Below are 14,958 nucleotides of genomic sequence, written 5' to 3'. Positions count from 1 at the left end.
GGGACACAAATAACTTTAATATTAACATTAGCATAGAGAATGCAAGCAAACAACATTTACATGCATATTACGAATTGTTGTAAAATTAAAACATTTAATACACAAACACACGCAAAACCGCCACAAAACAAGACGTAACAAAAGTACATAATTAAATGATTTTTTTATTTTCTATTAATTCCGACAAAAGAAAGAAAAAACAACTGTATGCATTGTGTTTTTATTTTATCGTTTAATTTTGGTTTACATTCTGTTAGCGCACCAAACATATGTTAACGGAAGCCGCTGTTAACTAACATTGCAAGAGCGGTGCAGCTGCATGGGACATTCCTCTCTCGCTTGCGCTTCCTCTTTCACGCTCTTTTGTCCACACACAACATTCAAGTGATGCATTTCGGCTGCATTATGTATATGGAAGAATATGAAACTTAATTAAACTAATATATATATATATATATCTATATAAATATATCTATTTATATATATATATATGATATAAATGTATGTTGATAACAATTTTGATGAATTGAGAATCTAATAGACTGTGCAAAATGAATATGTAACAATTTTTTAAATATATATATTTGTATTGGTATATATATTTAAAGAACTAATGCCCAAAAACATATTTATCTAAGCTAAATCGTGCAACTATAACACACTGTGCGCTATCTATAAAAAAAAAAAAAAAAACAAATGAAAAACAAAAACAAAACAAAAAACGCATACATACACACGTACATATATTGAACATTTTAAGCATATTGTATATTTTTTTTTGTCAAACCAAGAAAAGAAACGGAAAATTCAACTAATATGTAAACTTTTTATACCGCCAATTAACTGTGCTCTCTTAATATATACATACATGCATATATTATATATATATATAAGCATAAACAATGCCACAGTCTGAGCCAATTATCGATAAACGATAGACGATAACCATGAAGCTCGGGCTGGGGCTTCGTGAATTTTAAGACATATACCCCCATCTATTTATTGATATAAATATATAAATGTATATGTATGTTAAAATCATTAACTATATATTTAGTTGGTATGCGTGTGCCGGCAATTGTGATTAGTTTTGGTCGCCGCCTCGTTTAGAAATCGATCGTTTCACCACTACCACCAAAAATTGAAATTACAAAAAAAAAAAAAAACAAAATAGAAAAAGGAAAGAAATCAAAATCAAGCGATCACTGGCAAACGATAAACTAAGGCATATATAGTCATAAGAATAAAGTGCTGATGTAGCAACACGTTTTCATTGTTAGGCTATGAATGTTACACTAATATTAAATCCAAGAAAACAAAAAAGTAAAACCTATCTTAACTTCAGCAGTCCAAGTCTGGTTACATACACATAAAAACAAAAACAAAAACAAAAAGCGAAATAGGGCAATGGCTTAGTTTGGTGTTGAGGTTGGTTGGAGTTGAGTTGAGTTTGAGGTTGAGACTGTCGGCACGAGTTAAATCGAGATCTAGATGAGCCCGTGGACGAATGGATATGCAGAAATCATTTTTAATGTAGTTTATATTTTTGATAAATGTTATTAAGCAAAAGTACCCAAAATCAAAGCAAAACGATAAGCAAAAGCATACGCAAACAAAAAGCAAAAACCCCTAAAAAGAAAATAAACGCGTATCCGACGCATTGTTGAGCATTTTGTACGGAATTTAGAATTTGTACATGTATATGTAAAGAAATCGATAACATTATCGATAAGTGGCAGCAGCGAACTAATAAACAAAATTCAAACTGGCTTCGTAGAAGTGTTTTTAAGTATTATTAGACTATATAAAGAAGAAAATAGTGAAAACTAATGCGACATCTAATGAAATTCAGCAAGAATTGAATACACACACATATATATATATATAAGTAATGTACGAGAATTTAAATGTTTTAATTATCTTATCTTAATTTCTTTTTTTTTTCTAAGTAGACAGCTAAAGTTCTATTATCCGTCAGCATAGAAAATGGAAATACTCGTAGAATATTTGTAATAATAATAGTAATGCATATTCATAATAGATAAGTCCCAAGACACGAAACGCAAATGTTAATTCAATGTTAGAGAACCCCATAAGTATATGTATAGCTGCATATACATTTACATGCATACATGCTAATAAGTGTATGTTTAATTTTCTTTCTAAATTAGATTGCATCAATTTAATAAGCCTGCTTGCGTAGTGTCTGTCTGTTTGTCTGATTAGTACCGTACATATATGCAAACGTACATATGCATGTACAACTTTTCATCGCTGTTGTCGTCAATAGTTTTCTTAATCTAAGATTACGATACTACATGCATAAGTATAATTGAAAATAATTCAAGACACAAGTTCAATTCAACACGCATAATAGCTCGCTAATGCATTACTCTTCAATGCATATGGTCACACTGTGCGAAACATGCATACTTACATAAATAAGTACATAGTAATGCAAAATGCATGCGTGCATGCACATGTGCCATATGCATGTGCATGTGCATGTGCATGTGTGTGCGTTTGTTTGTGCAAATATTGTAAACGCGCCGCTCTTTAAGATTTAAACTTTATTCTGCAGAGCTTTTGGTGCACAAAGAGCTTTTCTCTCTCTCTCTCTCTCTCTCGCAGCTTTCGCAAGAGTATGACGCGGACAAAACACCAGCACACACACACACACACACTCGCGCGTGTTAGCATGCATTTGCATGCGAACATAATTGATAAACAATTAACTATGACTGATTTTTACACGAGAACATTTACACATAAATATACATATTATACTACTATATACATACATCTTTACATATACATATATATATATATATATACTGTTGCTACTATACGATATTTATATATATATCTACATAAATACATATATGCATACATACTTACAACTACACACGCAAACACATGTACTAAGCCAATTACATGTGTGTTTGTGTCTTTACGGAATTTGTAGTGAACCTAACTTTAAACACATTTTTTATGACACTTAACAAAGAACAACAAAATCTTAGACTGCTTCGAAAACGTAAACGTGAAACAAAACAAAACAAAAAGAAGGAAAAATAACAAAAAAAACAAAAAAAAAACAAAAAGATTAAATTGTGAAATTAATAAAAGGATTGCGACTCGTTTAGGGAATTTTCAGAGCTCTTTCGTTGACTCATTTCCAATTCTCATAGTACCAAAGCACTTTGTTTTAAAAATGGGAAATTACTATGCTTCACTTTTCACTCTAACTTTAACTAAATCTAACTTTTACTTTGCGCGCAAGAGAAACGAAATTAAGTATATTTTCTATTTGTAAGTGGAAGGAATGAAAAACGTTGAGAAAATTGAATAGAAATATATATATACATATATATATATATGGTAGCTTGTAAAACATATAATAGATGTTTGTTGTTAGCTGCTTATACTTCCTATTGAAGACTACCAACACATTCATATCCAAGCATTTGTAGTTTGTATTTGTATTTAAAAGTATTTATACACACCTTCAAATTTGCATTTAAAACTAAGAAATATTTATACCATGTACTTTGCTTATACATAGATCCTACATTTATGTATGTAACTCAAGTCAGACACAGCATGACAAATCAAAAAAAAAAAAAAAAAAAACAAAATAAATAAAAATAATAATAATAATCATAATTAAATGTAATAAATATAAAATGGATTGTTATTAAATTTGCAATAAGTTGAAATTCTTTATATATTAATTAAGATTTTATTTGATTTCATTTATTGTTTGAGTTTCCATAAAGTTCTAGAATTTATTTACATATGGTATTACATTTGTAATTCTATGCTATTCTACTTTTTGTTCGTTGTTTAAATCTATTATAATTAAAGTTACTTGAGTTGTTTTCTAAAAAAAAAAAACGAAAAAAACAAACAAATATTTGCGTTGTTTCATTTATTTATTTGATATCATTTGCACTTTTTCATTTACAGTTTCACGTAAAATGCACAACAACTTGGCAGACCGAATCCAGCCAGAAAACATGAATTTTGTTTTCAATTTGCAAGTGAATTAAGCAAAACCTATTTATTAAATATATATGTATATGGGCATATTTATTACAATTTTAGGTTAGGTTCGATACAGTTATTGGTACTTTTTATTCATTCCATTATCCAACACTATTTTTACATTTGCGTTAATGTTGTTTTCATCACGATTACTCAAAGCTTATTGAATTACAATTAACATAAATAATTTAAATCAATTTCGGGACTCAAAAAAAAAAAAGAAATATTAAATGGAAGTAATGCGAAATACTCTATCTAGTGTAATGAGTCTCTACGGTCGAACCGCACACACACACACACACACACACACACACACACATTTTGCTAAGAATTCTAATTGACATATGCGAATTTGTTAGCTTATAAAATACATAAATATTCACGCATTTGCATCTAGTATATATTAAATAATACAAACATACTTACATCCAAAACATAGTGCAGATCATGGAATCATCATCTAGTCATTTTACAATTAATCATATGTCAACATATATGCATAAGTATTTTTATAACAATTAAATAAAAAAAAAAAAACACCAATTTAATGTTAAATGTCGTTACAATTAAGTTGATAAGTTTTAGCGAACGTTTTAAGCATTTTACTACAAACATATTTAACATATTTAACATTTTACCATTGATTTAAACATTGAACTCTCTGCTAAATAGATCAAAAACAAAAGATGATACCAAGTTGAATTTTAAGCAAAACATAGTATACAGGGTGTTGCTAATGGCTTTACACACACACACACACATACCACACACACACACACATACATATATGTACATGATTTTTACTAAACAAACTTGTTTTCTATATGGTTATATTTCTAAACAAATTGTTTCGCACACAACTCTTAGTTAATGCATATTTCGCTCAAATTTATTTTATTAATGTGCATATGAATGTTTGTTAAAGCAAAGGAAAATATATATGGACTAATGGACTGAAAGGTAAATAGTATATCAATGGTAGAGATGATGGGTTAAACATTACAAAAAAAAACAAAACAAAAACCAAAAAAACGAAAAAAAAAAAAAAAAACAAAGGAACAACTTTGAGTATAGCCCGCACTCTTGACTGTTTCGGGAAATTGTTAAATTTATGTTAATGAGTTAAGAAAACAAAGAAGAAAGCGATATGAAAATGGAAAAAGCAAAAAACCAAAAAAAAAAAAAAAAAAAAAACACACACACACACACCCACCAATGCATACTATATGCACACTGTTTCTTATATAATGCATATTGAAGATAACGACAAAACAATCTTTTTACAACTTGAATGACAGAGACACAGATACAAATGGGAGACATTTATTTCACTCAGTATTAGGTTTTGACTAACTACTTAACTGCCAACAACTCTATTCGCTCTCAGCAGTACAGTGAACACCCTGCATATGCAACTTTTATCCCATATACCATAAATACTAACAACATTAAGTACATACTTAAAGCCCACAATGAAGCACAGCAAAACGCATATGAATGGCATTTAATGGAGTATATTTTTATGTATTCATATTTTTATTATTATGTACTTGAAAGCAACAACAAGAAAAAACCAAAATTTAATACCTAACTATAAAAATATAAATATATATATATATATATATATATATATAGACATATATATGTGCATAACGTAAGCGTATTCGAATACCAATGTAATAAATGTGAATGTTATTAACTCATTAAACTATTATTATTACGATTATAATTGCATGCGTAATTAGTGCGATGCAAAACAATGAAGAAACAATGAACGACACTCATTATTCTAATGTGTAAGTGGGTGGAAGAGTTGAAGTATAACGGAATAACGGTAAAGATAACACGCTAAAATGGTAAAATACAAATACAATACAAATATTTTTATACGCCAATATGAAAAAACAAAAAAATTGAAATGAAACTTTAGCAATTCGCGCGAATGGGAAAGTAAACAAAGAAAACTTATTTGTATGAATTTCATCAATATATTGTACTCGAATACCAGCAAGAAAAACAAAAACAAAACAAACAAAAAAAAATTAAAAAACGAAATAATATGAAGAAGAAGAAAAACAACTACAACCAACCAAAAGTTGAAGCAAAATAAGTCTTTTTAATGCTTAGGGGCCACAATTTTCGAAGTACATAATTAAAAATGAAATTATTATTATTATTATTATTATTATATATTGTATTAATTAACATTTAAAAAATGTTGTGTAACAGTAATAATAAAAGACAAACAGCAACAACAATTGTACTGTAAGAATTTCTATTTCCATCACAAAAAAAAAAAAAAATTAAAAATAAATAATTTTGTTTTTAATAAATCAATATTTCGTTTAATTTAAAAGTGAGTACATGAACTTTTTTTTAGAATATCACAGAATTAAGGAAGGTCAATTTCTTCTCTGGAAATATAAAAATATTTTCTCTCAAGTAAACAATGAGCGCTTGGCTAATGCGAATTAATGATATTAATAATATAGTACTGATAATATATTATTCGACAGTAAACCTATCTCAGGTTTCATTATTTAGAATGCCTAATGCCTAATGCTAATATCGCTAGCTTTATAAATTTTCCAGCAATCTAAAGTGAAATAGTAGATAAACCCGCTACAATGGGACAATTAAAAAAAAAACTATTTAAATGAAATAATTTATTAAAGACAACTTAATTTAGTCTGGTCTGCAGGCTCTATCGACCTTCATTCAGGTGTTAGGGACAAAGCACCAGGTGCTGCCAGATTCTATCCATACCGCCGCATCTCCTGTTGTTCTCTGGCATTCAAAATTCAATTACAGCAAATGCAGTCCGAAGAACGAATATTTGTAGTTCAAATCGCCAACAGCTCCGCAGCAGCACGGCGCCGCGGTAGCACACGGTCCGCAGGGTCCGGCGCAGCTGGTGCGGTAGCAGCTATAGCTGCAGTCGACTAGGCAGCACTGGACACAGGGTGTTTCGCGGTAATAGCGACTTTCGCAGCACATGGTGATCTAGGAACATGTTAATGCTGCATTCATGCTGAAAATGTGTTTTCTATCTACTCACCTGAAGGATTTAAGTTTTTTTTATTATATGTATTACAGGAGATTCCTGTTCGTCTAGAGCCTACTCTCAGCTTGAGCTTCGTCCGGAAACTGAAGCAAACTACAATAGTTGGATGGGTATATATATAAAGCAACGCCTATTGAAACACATTTTACGTATTGAATGTTTCGTTTTGCATTTAAATTCTTATTCGTATTTACACGGCTCAAATGAACATTCATAGACTCGCAAATGAATTTGAACGCAAAATGTCACCTCCAATTTTAGAATAGATTTTCCTCAAAGGAACTCGAAGAAACCTCTTTGAAAATGAGTTTGAGGCTGAAGATTTTTCCATATTTGGTTGTCGAATTTCCCGAAACCCTGTCTTAAGGCATATAAGGCGATCCCGGTCGGAACCAAAAAGTTTTATATAGACTTTCTAATCCAAGAAAATCCTGGACTTGGCCAAGTGTTGCATCATTTCAGACAACTGAAAGGGACTTATGCCCAGGATGAGTCTTCGTAAGACCCCAATAGTATTTAGTCAATTTACATTCATGCGGTTTAGTTTATTGCTAACGGTAACATAGTACATGAAATTGTTTGTTTCTTTTTCTTTTTTTTTTGTTTTACATTGCTATTTTGTCATGACTGTGTTCTTATCTTTCGGGGCCATCATGGACCGGGGCGCTTTGGTCCATGGGCTCCTCAGCGGCCAGTAGTCCTCGCCAGGGCCCGTCGGGTCTGCCATCGCTTAGCAGCCACAGCAGAAAGAACATTGCAGATACGCCGGGGTGCAGGGCGAAAAACACATCTCAACACAACAAGCTTGACGGCAGGGTCCGCCACATGGAGGTCCACAGAATGAACACCAACCTGCCGGGCCACAGCACATATTCTAAGAAAACATAATTTTAATTCCACACTTCACACTTCATTTCCATACATACGATTTATATAGGTAAATGGGAGTTTTTGGGCAAAAGCCGTAAATAGTTTTCGTCGGTTTTGAAAAGCTTGTAACTTGCCGAGTGAGCTTTGGAGGACACCTAACAAAATAATAATGTAAAATTTTACACAATTTTTATGTGTTAACTACACGAATTTTGAACTAATAATGAAAATTCTAAAAATAATCTGCTTAAGCTCAAACAGTTTTTTTTTTGTTTTTCCAGGCCTACTGTTTGGGTCTTTCATCCCCTCTAAGTTTAGACATAGTCCTAATAGACATGGACATGGTCTCATGGTTGATACGCTTATACTCAATATCAGGTTTATACCGAAAAGAGCTTGCCAGCAATCGAATGGACAATCTCAAGAATAATTGGTAAAAGCTTGTATAAAAAATGTATATAATCTTTCATTGTAGGTTAATACTTAATAATACCTTAAATAATGAAGATCAGGTAATAAAAACTGATGCTTCATTGTTTATTTGTTATGAATTTCATGCAATATGCAAATGCTGAAAGTTCGTTGGATTTCAGCACCTACAGAAAGTCTTCAACGACTTAAAGAAGAAGAAACATATGGCTGATCTGCTGAGGGAGATGGATTTTGAATGCGACTGCCAAACTATAAGTTTAATTTATATTTGGTTCAGGATAACACAGTCTAATTAGCTAGACTTCAGAGAATTATGAGTTTCATTTTAAATGGGCTTGACACCATTTGAGAGCGGACTCCAGTGTCGATAGTCCATCTGTGTGGCTGCCTCGTACTCCTGCACCAGGCAGTCAACCGTGTCGCGCGCCAAATCCAGCTCGGTCAGATCATCTTGAAACATGGGCTCGCGCCGAAATTGATCTAGGAAGGCGTTGCGCTTCTTCAGCTTGTCATACTGGGCCAGAGCACGATTGAAGAGAGCACTGACGCCCGTGTGATTGGCCATCATCAGGCCGGACACTTTGTGCGCCGTCTGGACGTAGGGCGAGCTGCGTGATAGCGCCACCTGAATGCTAGCCGGGCCCCAGGGTATAAACTGCGCCAGCTTGCGCTCTCGTATACGCTGCAGCGACTTGTGCACCTGCGTGGGATCCACCTCGCCCTGTATAATGTTCAATATGGAGATGTAACAGTGTCGCTTGTCGGCGGTGGATGACACCATCATGTTCTTCGGCTGTAGCAAGCGGCGCATCACATCCAAAACTGTTGTCCTGCGCACATTTGTCTTGGTCTGCAGTTGAACAAATTTATAAATGTTAAGCAAGTGAGAACCTGAGCTGAATCCTGAATACATTTTTCACCTCGAGGTCTGTGATCAGCGGCGTGTAGCCCGTCATGAGAAAGTGTAGCTGCGGCGTAGGAATCAGCGGCGCGGTCAGACCAATCAGATTGTTGTTCATGTAGGAGGGATAGCGCAAGGTGGTTGTGCTAACGCTCATGATGGTGGACACCAGGTTGTTGATCTGGGTGAATGTGGGCGTTTGTATGTGTAGCCGTTCGGTGGCTATGCGATTCAAGGCCGTGTTGTCCAGCACCACGACACAGTCTGCGCACTTGGTCAGCCGCTTCAGGGTGAGTATCGAATTGTATGGCTGCACAACAACGTCACTGATCTCGTCCTGATTGGGGAAAACGCTGTACGTTTGAATGAGCTTCTTGGGGAATCGGTCGGACAGGCGTTCCAGCACGTACGAGCCCATGCCGGAGCCCGTGCCGCCGGCTATGGAGTGGCAGAGCACAAAGCCCTCGAGCGAATCGCTGCCATCGGCTTCTCGATCAATTATGTCGAACACCTCCTCCTGCACCTTTTCGCCTTGGCTGAAGCCAGAAGCCCAGTTGTTGCCAGCGCCGCCACCGTGCTTGGACAAGTAAACGTTCTCCGGATTGTATAGCTGAAAATTGCAGCAGTTTTGATCGGTTAGACATTCTTGATGTCCAGCAATCTGTATTTACCTTGGCATAGGTCGAGCTCATGATGTTGTGTATGACGCGAGGTTCTAGATCTAGAAGTACGGCACGTGGTATATAATGATTGTCGTCCGCCTGGTAGAAGAACACATCCTTGCGATCGTGTCCGTCGGCCGCAAAGTCTTCAAGCACCCCATCCGGCGAAATGCCATGCTCCAGGCACAGGCGCTTCCAAAACTCAAAACCAACTGTTGGTTTATCGTTGAAGAGCGTTGTTTACAAATGTGCATTTGCGTATTAACTTACTCTGATTGCCGCATTGGCCCAATTGCAGGGTAATTATTTCACTTGGCATTTTTTGTGTGTCGCGCTTTTTCCACTTTTAGCTTAAAATTGAACATAACAGTGCTTAGCGCCATGTCTAAGAATTAATGTCAGCGTTGCCACACAGTATTATGTTGCAATAGAAAGGTGCTGTAAACATATTAATATATATTCATACTAGATTCTTTATTTAATCTATGGCAATTATAAATATTACATTTATCGACAACAAATAATATTTATATTTAGGTGCATGAAAATAATTTAATTGTAAGTGTGCATAGCTAACAAGCTGCGTACCATTTTACAAAATATTTATATGGCCACCCTCACAGCTGATTGCCGCGTTGCCAACTTACTTGCAGTGTTTATTGATTTCTCAAGAGGCTCTGTTGGAGTTTTTGCGCAATGCTGCAATAGGAAAATTATTTTTAAAATAATTAAATTAAAATTAGCATGCTGCGTCAAGAGAACTTGGCCGCCAACTTTTGCGGACTCCTGGCCGCTCAGGGCTACAAGGGCAAGTGTCTTCCAGCCGGCACATGAACATAAATAACACTCCAATTGCAGAAAAGGCCAACGAGTGGCGCATTTTGGGTCAGGAGCAGGACGGCTCGTTGCTAACTTCATGGATATTTGAGTATTTGGATGAGTCGAGCAAGCGGGAAACCTGCATTGGTCACTTTCATGCCACAAAAAAACAGCTGCGCGTGCTCTGGACCCTGCCAGGCTGCGTGGAAGTGATCCAGGCGAGCATCAATAGCAGCATAACCTTGTTGTCGTATGTGGTCAAGGATTCGCAGCGTTATCAGGCGTACGTCGTCGAGGTGCGCAGCAGCGAGGGCGGCTCGCCGACATGCCTGACCGCAGAGTCCTCGGCTCGCCAGATAATGACGCAGTTTCTGTGGCGTGTGGAGAGCGCGACGCGCACCTGCTGGCAGGACAAGCTGCTGGTACTCACACACGAGGATTGTAAGTTGGCGGCCCTTGAACAATGTAGCACAGGTTAACGTAGCTTCTTGCAGCCATTAAACAGTTCAGCTGCACGGTCAAACAGAGCTCCACGACATCGCACCCGGGCAGTGCAGAGGGCAGCGCCTGGCACTTAGATGTCAGCATACTAACGCATGAGACGCTGGCTAAGAACTTTAGCTGGGCTCAGTGGGATGCCGAGAGCCAAGCACTCTACTACATACACCTCAAGCCAAAGGCAGTCAGCCTCAGTTTGCTAGACGAACGGGAGCAGATCGGGGAACAGGCTGCGCCCGTGCTCAGTCCCACACTGTCCGCGTTTCAGTTTAACGAAAAGCAACCCACCGAGACAGTCGTAAGCATGCACCAGATAAAAAAGAAATGGCTCTTATTAAGGCCTTCTTGGTTTTTCCCCTCCGGCAGCTTAATATCCCGCTCAATTTGCCAAAGCTGCCCGCAAATGCAGCAGGGGATGCGCCCAGCTACGATGACGATGCAGTACCGCTGCGCGTGCACGACAGTTCGCTGAATCTGATCATCCTGGCGGACAGCTCGGGCATGTTCTTTGTGTGCCACTATTATCTGTACCAGCCCATGCAGCCGCAGTATGCACAGGGAGCTACGAAGCAGCCGCAGCAGCAGGATGTGCACTTTGCATACTCTGTTTCGCTGCTGCATCACGGCTGTGTGCTGCACTGCGTCATGCCGGGCGTGCCCTGGCATAAGGCACGTCTGCTGCGTCCCACCTTTGCGCTGCAGGGTGCACATCATCTGCTGGTCTCGTCCGCCTTCTTTGTGCATCTGCTGGATGTAGGTCTGCAGCACGAGCCCACGTGCCACATTGTCTGTCCGGCTGCGAACAATCGTGCTCCCAACGTCACGCATTTGGTGCCGCTGCGGAAATGGGGCGCCTTGGCCTTCGATGCATCCACCTTGGATTTGGTCTCGCTGAGTGTACCCAAGGCACATCTAATCGAAACATTCCGGAATGATAACTCGCTGGATAACCGCATCAGCATTATACACTACTTTCTGATCCATTCCGCTGACATGGATGTCCTGGCCGAGCTGCTGAGCAGCATATTAGAGCGACCCCTATCGCTGGACACGGTGGCTCTGCTCAAGGAGGCGCTGATTGCCGGCAGCTTTGCAGCCGCTGTGCGCGGCCTGCCCGAGGAGGCGAAGCCACTGATGCGCCTGCTCCCGCTGACCACGGCGGTTGCCACGCGTCCCATTCAAGCGCGTGTCGCAGACATCAGCGTTGGCATCTCGCACGAGGCGCTGCACAACACAAGCATGATGCTATTGTCGCCACAGCAGCGACTGTCTCCGTATCGCACAGACATTTGGACGCGTCTCTGGGAGCTGCTCAACGAGTCCGCCAAGCAAGAGCAGCCACGCTTTGCAGCCGAGCAAGTGACAGAAAAACTGATATTCAGCTTAGCTTGCTACCAGCCGGAGGCACTTTCACGCTGCACGACACCCATGACACCGGACGCGGGCAGCAGTGGCTTTGGCGATTACAGCAGCGGCAGCTCCTTCCCTTTCAGCAACGAGGTGCTGCCCTTCATTGAGCTCGAGGGCTGCACGGCCAGCAAGCAGGAGCACGTGCTTTCTGTGGTGAGTTTTGCAGAAGTTTAACTAAAAGCTTATATAACACTGATCATTGTTCTTTTAGTACCTGCGAGAGCTGAGCGTTCATTTGGTTAAGCATTCTTCGAAGCCACATTCGGGCTTTCGCTGGCTGAAGGAAACCTTTTTCGAGCGCTCGCAGGCACCGGCCCATGTGCATGCGGTTGCTTCGCAGTTTGTATCCGCTCAGCTGGAGCTTTCGCGTGCGCTGTGCTCGCTGGTGTGTCGCGCTGCCGGCCTAGATGCTCGCTTGGAGACGTTGCGCGGCTTCAAATTGATGTAGGTGTTCCAATCACATATGCTGCTTCCTTATTTACTTTACTCTCGTTGCCTTTAGCGACCAGATGTCCAGCGTTCAACAGCATTCGCTGTTTCTGATACTGGAACGTTATTGCTTGGCCGTGGAATCGATTGCCTTTCCGCTGCCTGAAGGCTTCTCCTCGTTCTTCACGTACCTGGGCTATCGCGCCCTGGACTATGACATGTTTTTGCAATACGTGGAGAATCATGTTTTTGAGCTGCAAGTTGATGTCATGAAGAGCATTGTATACGGTGGGTTTGTTAGGGAAATATATGCCTAGACTTTTGCCAATCCTTGACGCCAACTTTCATTGCAGACATCGAGGACACTCCGCAGGGGATCGAGCGCAAACTGTCGCTGTTGTCGGCACTGCCAAAGCAGCGCGCTCAGCGTCTGCTCAAATGCTGGCAGCATCCCGAGAGCCTTATGATACGTGGTCGCGAACATGCGGCTAACATTCTCTCGGGTCGTCATCAGGAGCCGGCACAGCGACGCGGATCTGGCGGTGTCTCGCAATCGCGCATGCATGCCCGAAGCGGTACGACTTCATTTGCATCACATTTAACCCATACTCATTTGCACTTTGTCATCCAACACCCGGTCCAGCACTGGGCAAGCCCACAACAGTCGTTTGTCACTCCTTGCTTTTGGTTTTTTTGCTTATCATTTTAACCAGCGCCGTTCTGAGCATTGCTCGCCTGGTGCTCGAGCAGCGATCCGCATTTTGGTAATCATTTAGTTAGCCACAATTCGATCCCGATCATCTACTGGTTGGTAAGCAGCGCTTCTGTCTGTGTTTTTCGCCAGTGCCTGTCCCTGCTTGCAATTATTGTTAAATGTTGTGTTAATTTAACGCTCGCCCTTTGGTGCTTAATCTTTGTTGTTTTGCAGATCTCAGCGCGGAAACGTTGTCGCCGCTGGACTCATTTCTGGACTTGCTCACTGCAAAAGCGAGCCTAAATGAATTGGACTACAATTTGTTAATTGAAGCGACGCTGAGCTCAATGGAGCAGCTAAAAGTTCACGAATAATCTATTGAGGCTTCTACTACTGCGTCCTGTGCCCAATTAATTGAATTATTTATGTTATATGAATGTTGGCCAAAATAGTGTGTCAAATGTCTAAAAGTAAGGATGAGTATTCAATTCATATATTCAACCTTATCGCCATATTTCTACAATAGTATTGAATGTCGCAAATTATGCTAATGTAATCCCTGTATGATCTATTTGATATTTATTTGTACATTCCCACATGCCTCTGTTATTTAGTTAAATCCAAAATGTATTTTTTTTTATTATTTATTTAAAATGTATTATACAAAGATAGTACGTATATCTATGTGACAGAAAGTTACAATTAAAAATACAGCTCTATAATACTTGAATCTTGTTTTAAATAAAGTCGTTGACACTTGGATCTTACATATAGTATCTTTCCCCTCAAATTTCCCCTTTGCAACGATAACTGTTATACGGCAGCGCTTAGTACCTAAAATTGACAATAGGCGGCGCAACAGCATCCACAATAAAGTTTAACATTGGACCAACATAAGCAATTGCTTTTGTTAACATGCCGTAGAGTTGAAATTGTCGACTAACTAAAAAACAATGAAAATTATTTATTTATTTTATATTGAATAACATTATTTAACTTTACTTCATGCACTGAGCAAACATTCATTTCAACTAACAGCAGTGTAACAGACTGTAGTTTTGTTGTGCTCATTCGAAAATTCGAAAACAGCTGATCAAGCGAATGTTCTGTTCCATTGTTCACAGTGCAACAT

General features: G+C 38.5%; 2 protein-coding genes and 1 long non-coding RNA gene across 4 annotated transcripts; 1 reads left to right on the top strand and 2 right to left on the bottom strand.

Annotated features, from left to right (window-relative positions):
- Positions 1–6,698: 6,698 nt before the first annotated feature.
- LOC6633912 (uncharacterized) lies at positions 6,699–7,565 on the bottom strand. Its single transcript, XR_001449843.2, has 2 exons — positions 7,106–7,565; positions 6,699–7,050 (listed from the first exon to the last, which is right to left on the bottom strand). It is a non-coding gene; the product is annotated as an uncharacterized lncRNA (long non-coding RNA).
- Positions 7,566–7,635: 70 nt separating this feature from the next.
- gammaTub37C (gamma-Tubulin at 37C) lies at positions 7,636–10,397 on the bottom strand. Its single transcript, XM_002057611.4, has 5 exons — positions 10,247–10,397; positions 9,986–10,188; positions 9,334–9,924; positions 8,038–9,263; positions 7,636–7,985 (listed from the first exon to the last, which is right to left on the bottom strand). The coding sequence occupies exons 1-4, from the start codon at positions 10,293–10,295 to the stop codon at positions 8,739–8,741; spliced, it is 1,368 nt and encodes a 455-aa protein (XP_002057647.1). The 5' UTR covers positions 10,296–10,397; the 3' UTR covers positions 7,636–7,985; positions 8,038–8,738.
- Positions 10,398–10,624: 227 nt separating this feature from the next.
- On the top strand, positions 10,625–14,542 carry pigeon (protein). Of its 2 annotated transcripts, XM_015169830.3 has the most exons (9): positions 10,625–10,784; positions 10,835–11,236; positions 11,290–11,591; positions 11,660–12,856; positions 12,915–13,147; positions 13,206–13,420; positions 13,486–13,707; positions 13,776–13,943; positions 14,061–14,193. In XM_015169830.3, the coding sequence occupies exons 1-8, from the start codon at positions 10,721–10,723 to the stop codon at positions 13,898–13,900; spliced, it is 2,760 nt and encodes a 919-aa protein (XP_015025316.1). In that variant the 5' UTR covers positions 10,625–10,720; the 3' UTR covers positions 13,901–13,943; positions 14,061–14,193. The 2 variants fall into 2 exon arrangements, with proteins under 2 accessions (XP_015025316.1, XP_002057648.1); XM_002057612.4 differs by lacking the exon at positions 13,776–13,943 and having other exon boundaries at positions 14,061–14,542.
- The last annotated feature ends 416 nt before the right edge of the window (positions 14,543–14,958 follow it).

The sequence above is a fragment of the Drosophila virilis genome, chromosome 4 (genome assembly GCF_030788295.1).
Source record: "Drosophila virilis strain 15010-1051.87 chromosome 4, Dvir_AGI_RSII-ME, whole genome shotgun sequence".
Classification (NCBI taxonomy): Eukaryota; Metazoa; Arthropoda; class Insecta; order Diptera; family Drosophilidae; genus Drosophila; species Drosophila virilis.
Note: the sequence above shows the minus strand (reverse complement) of the source record. Positions and strands in the feature narration are given on the sequence as shown.

Excerpts from the sequence above, each read along its gene's own strand:
- gammaTub37C (XM_002057611.4), bottom strand. The coding sequence starts at position 10,295 with ATGCCAAGTGAAATAATTACCCTGCAATTGGGCCAATGCGGCAATCAG. Across the intron at positions 9,925-9,985 it reads TGAGCTCGACCTATGCCAAG|CTATACAATCCGGAGAACGT; the intron begins GTAAATACAGAT and ends TGCAATTTTCAG. Across the intron at positions 9,264-9,333 it reads CGCTGATCACAGACCTCGAG|ACCAAGACAAATGTGCGCAG; the intron begins GTGAAAAATGTA and ends GTTCAACTGCAG.
- pigeon (XM_002057612.4), top strand. The coding sequence starts at position 10,721 with ATGCTGCGTCAAGAGAACTTGGCCGCCAACTTTTGCGGACTCCTGGCC. Across the intron at positions 10,785-10,834 it reads GGCCGCTCAGGGCTACAAGG|AAAAGGCCAACGAGTGGCGC; the intron begins GCAAGTGTCTTC and ends CTCCAATTGCAG. Across the intron at positions 13,708-14,060 it reads GCGCATGCATGCCCGAAGCG|ATCTCAGCGCGGAAACGTTG; the intron begins GTACGACTTCAT and ends GTTGTTTTGCAG.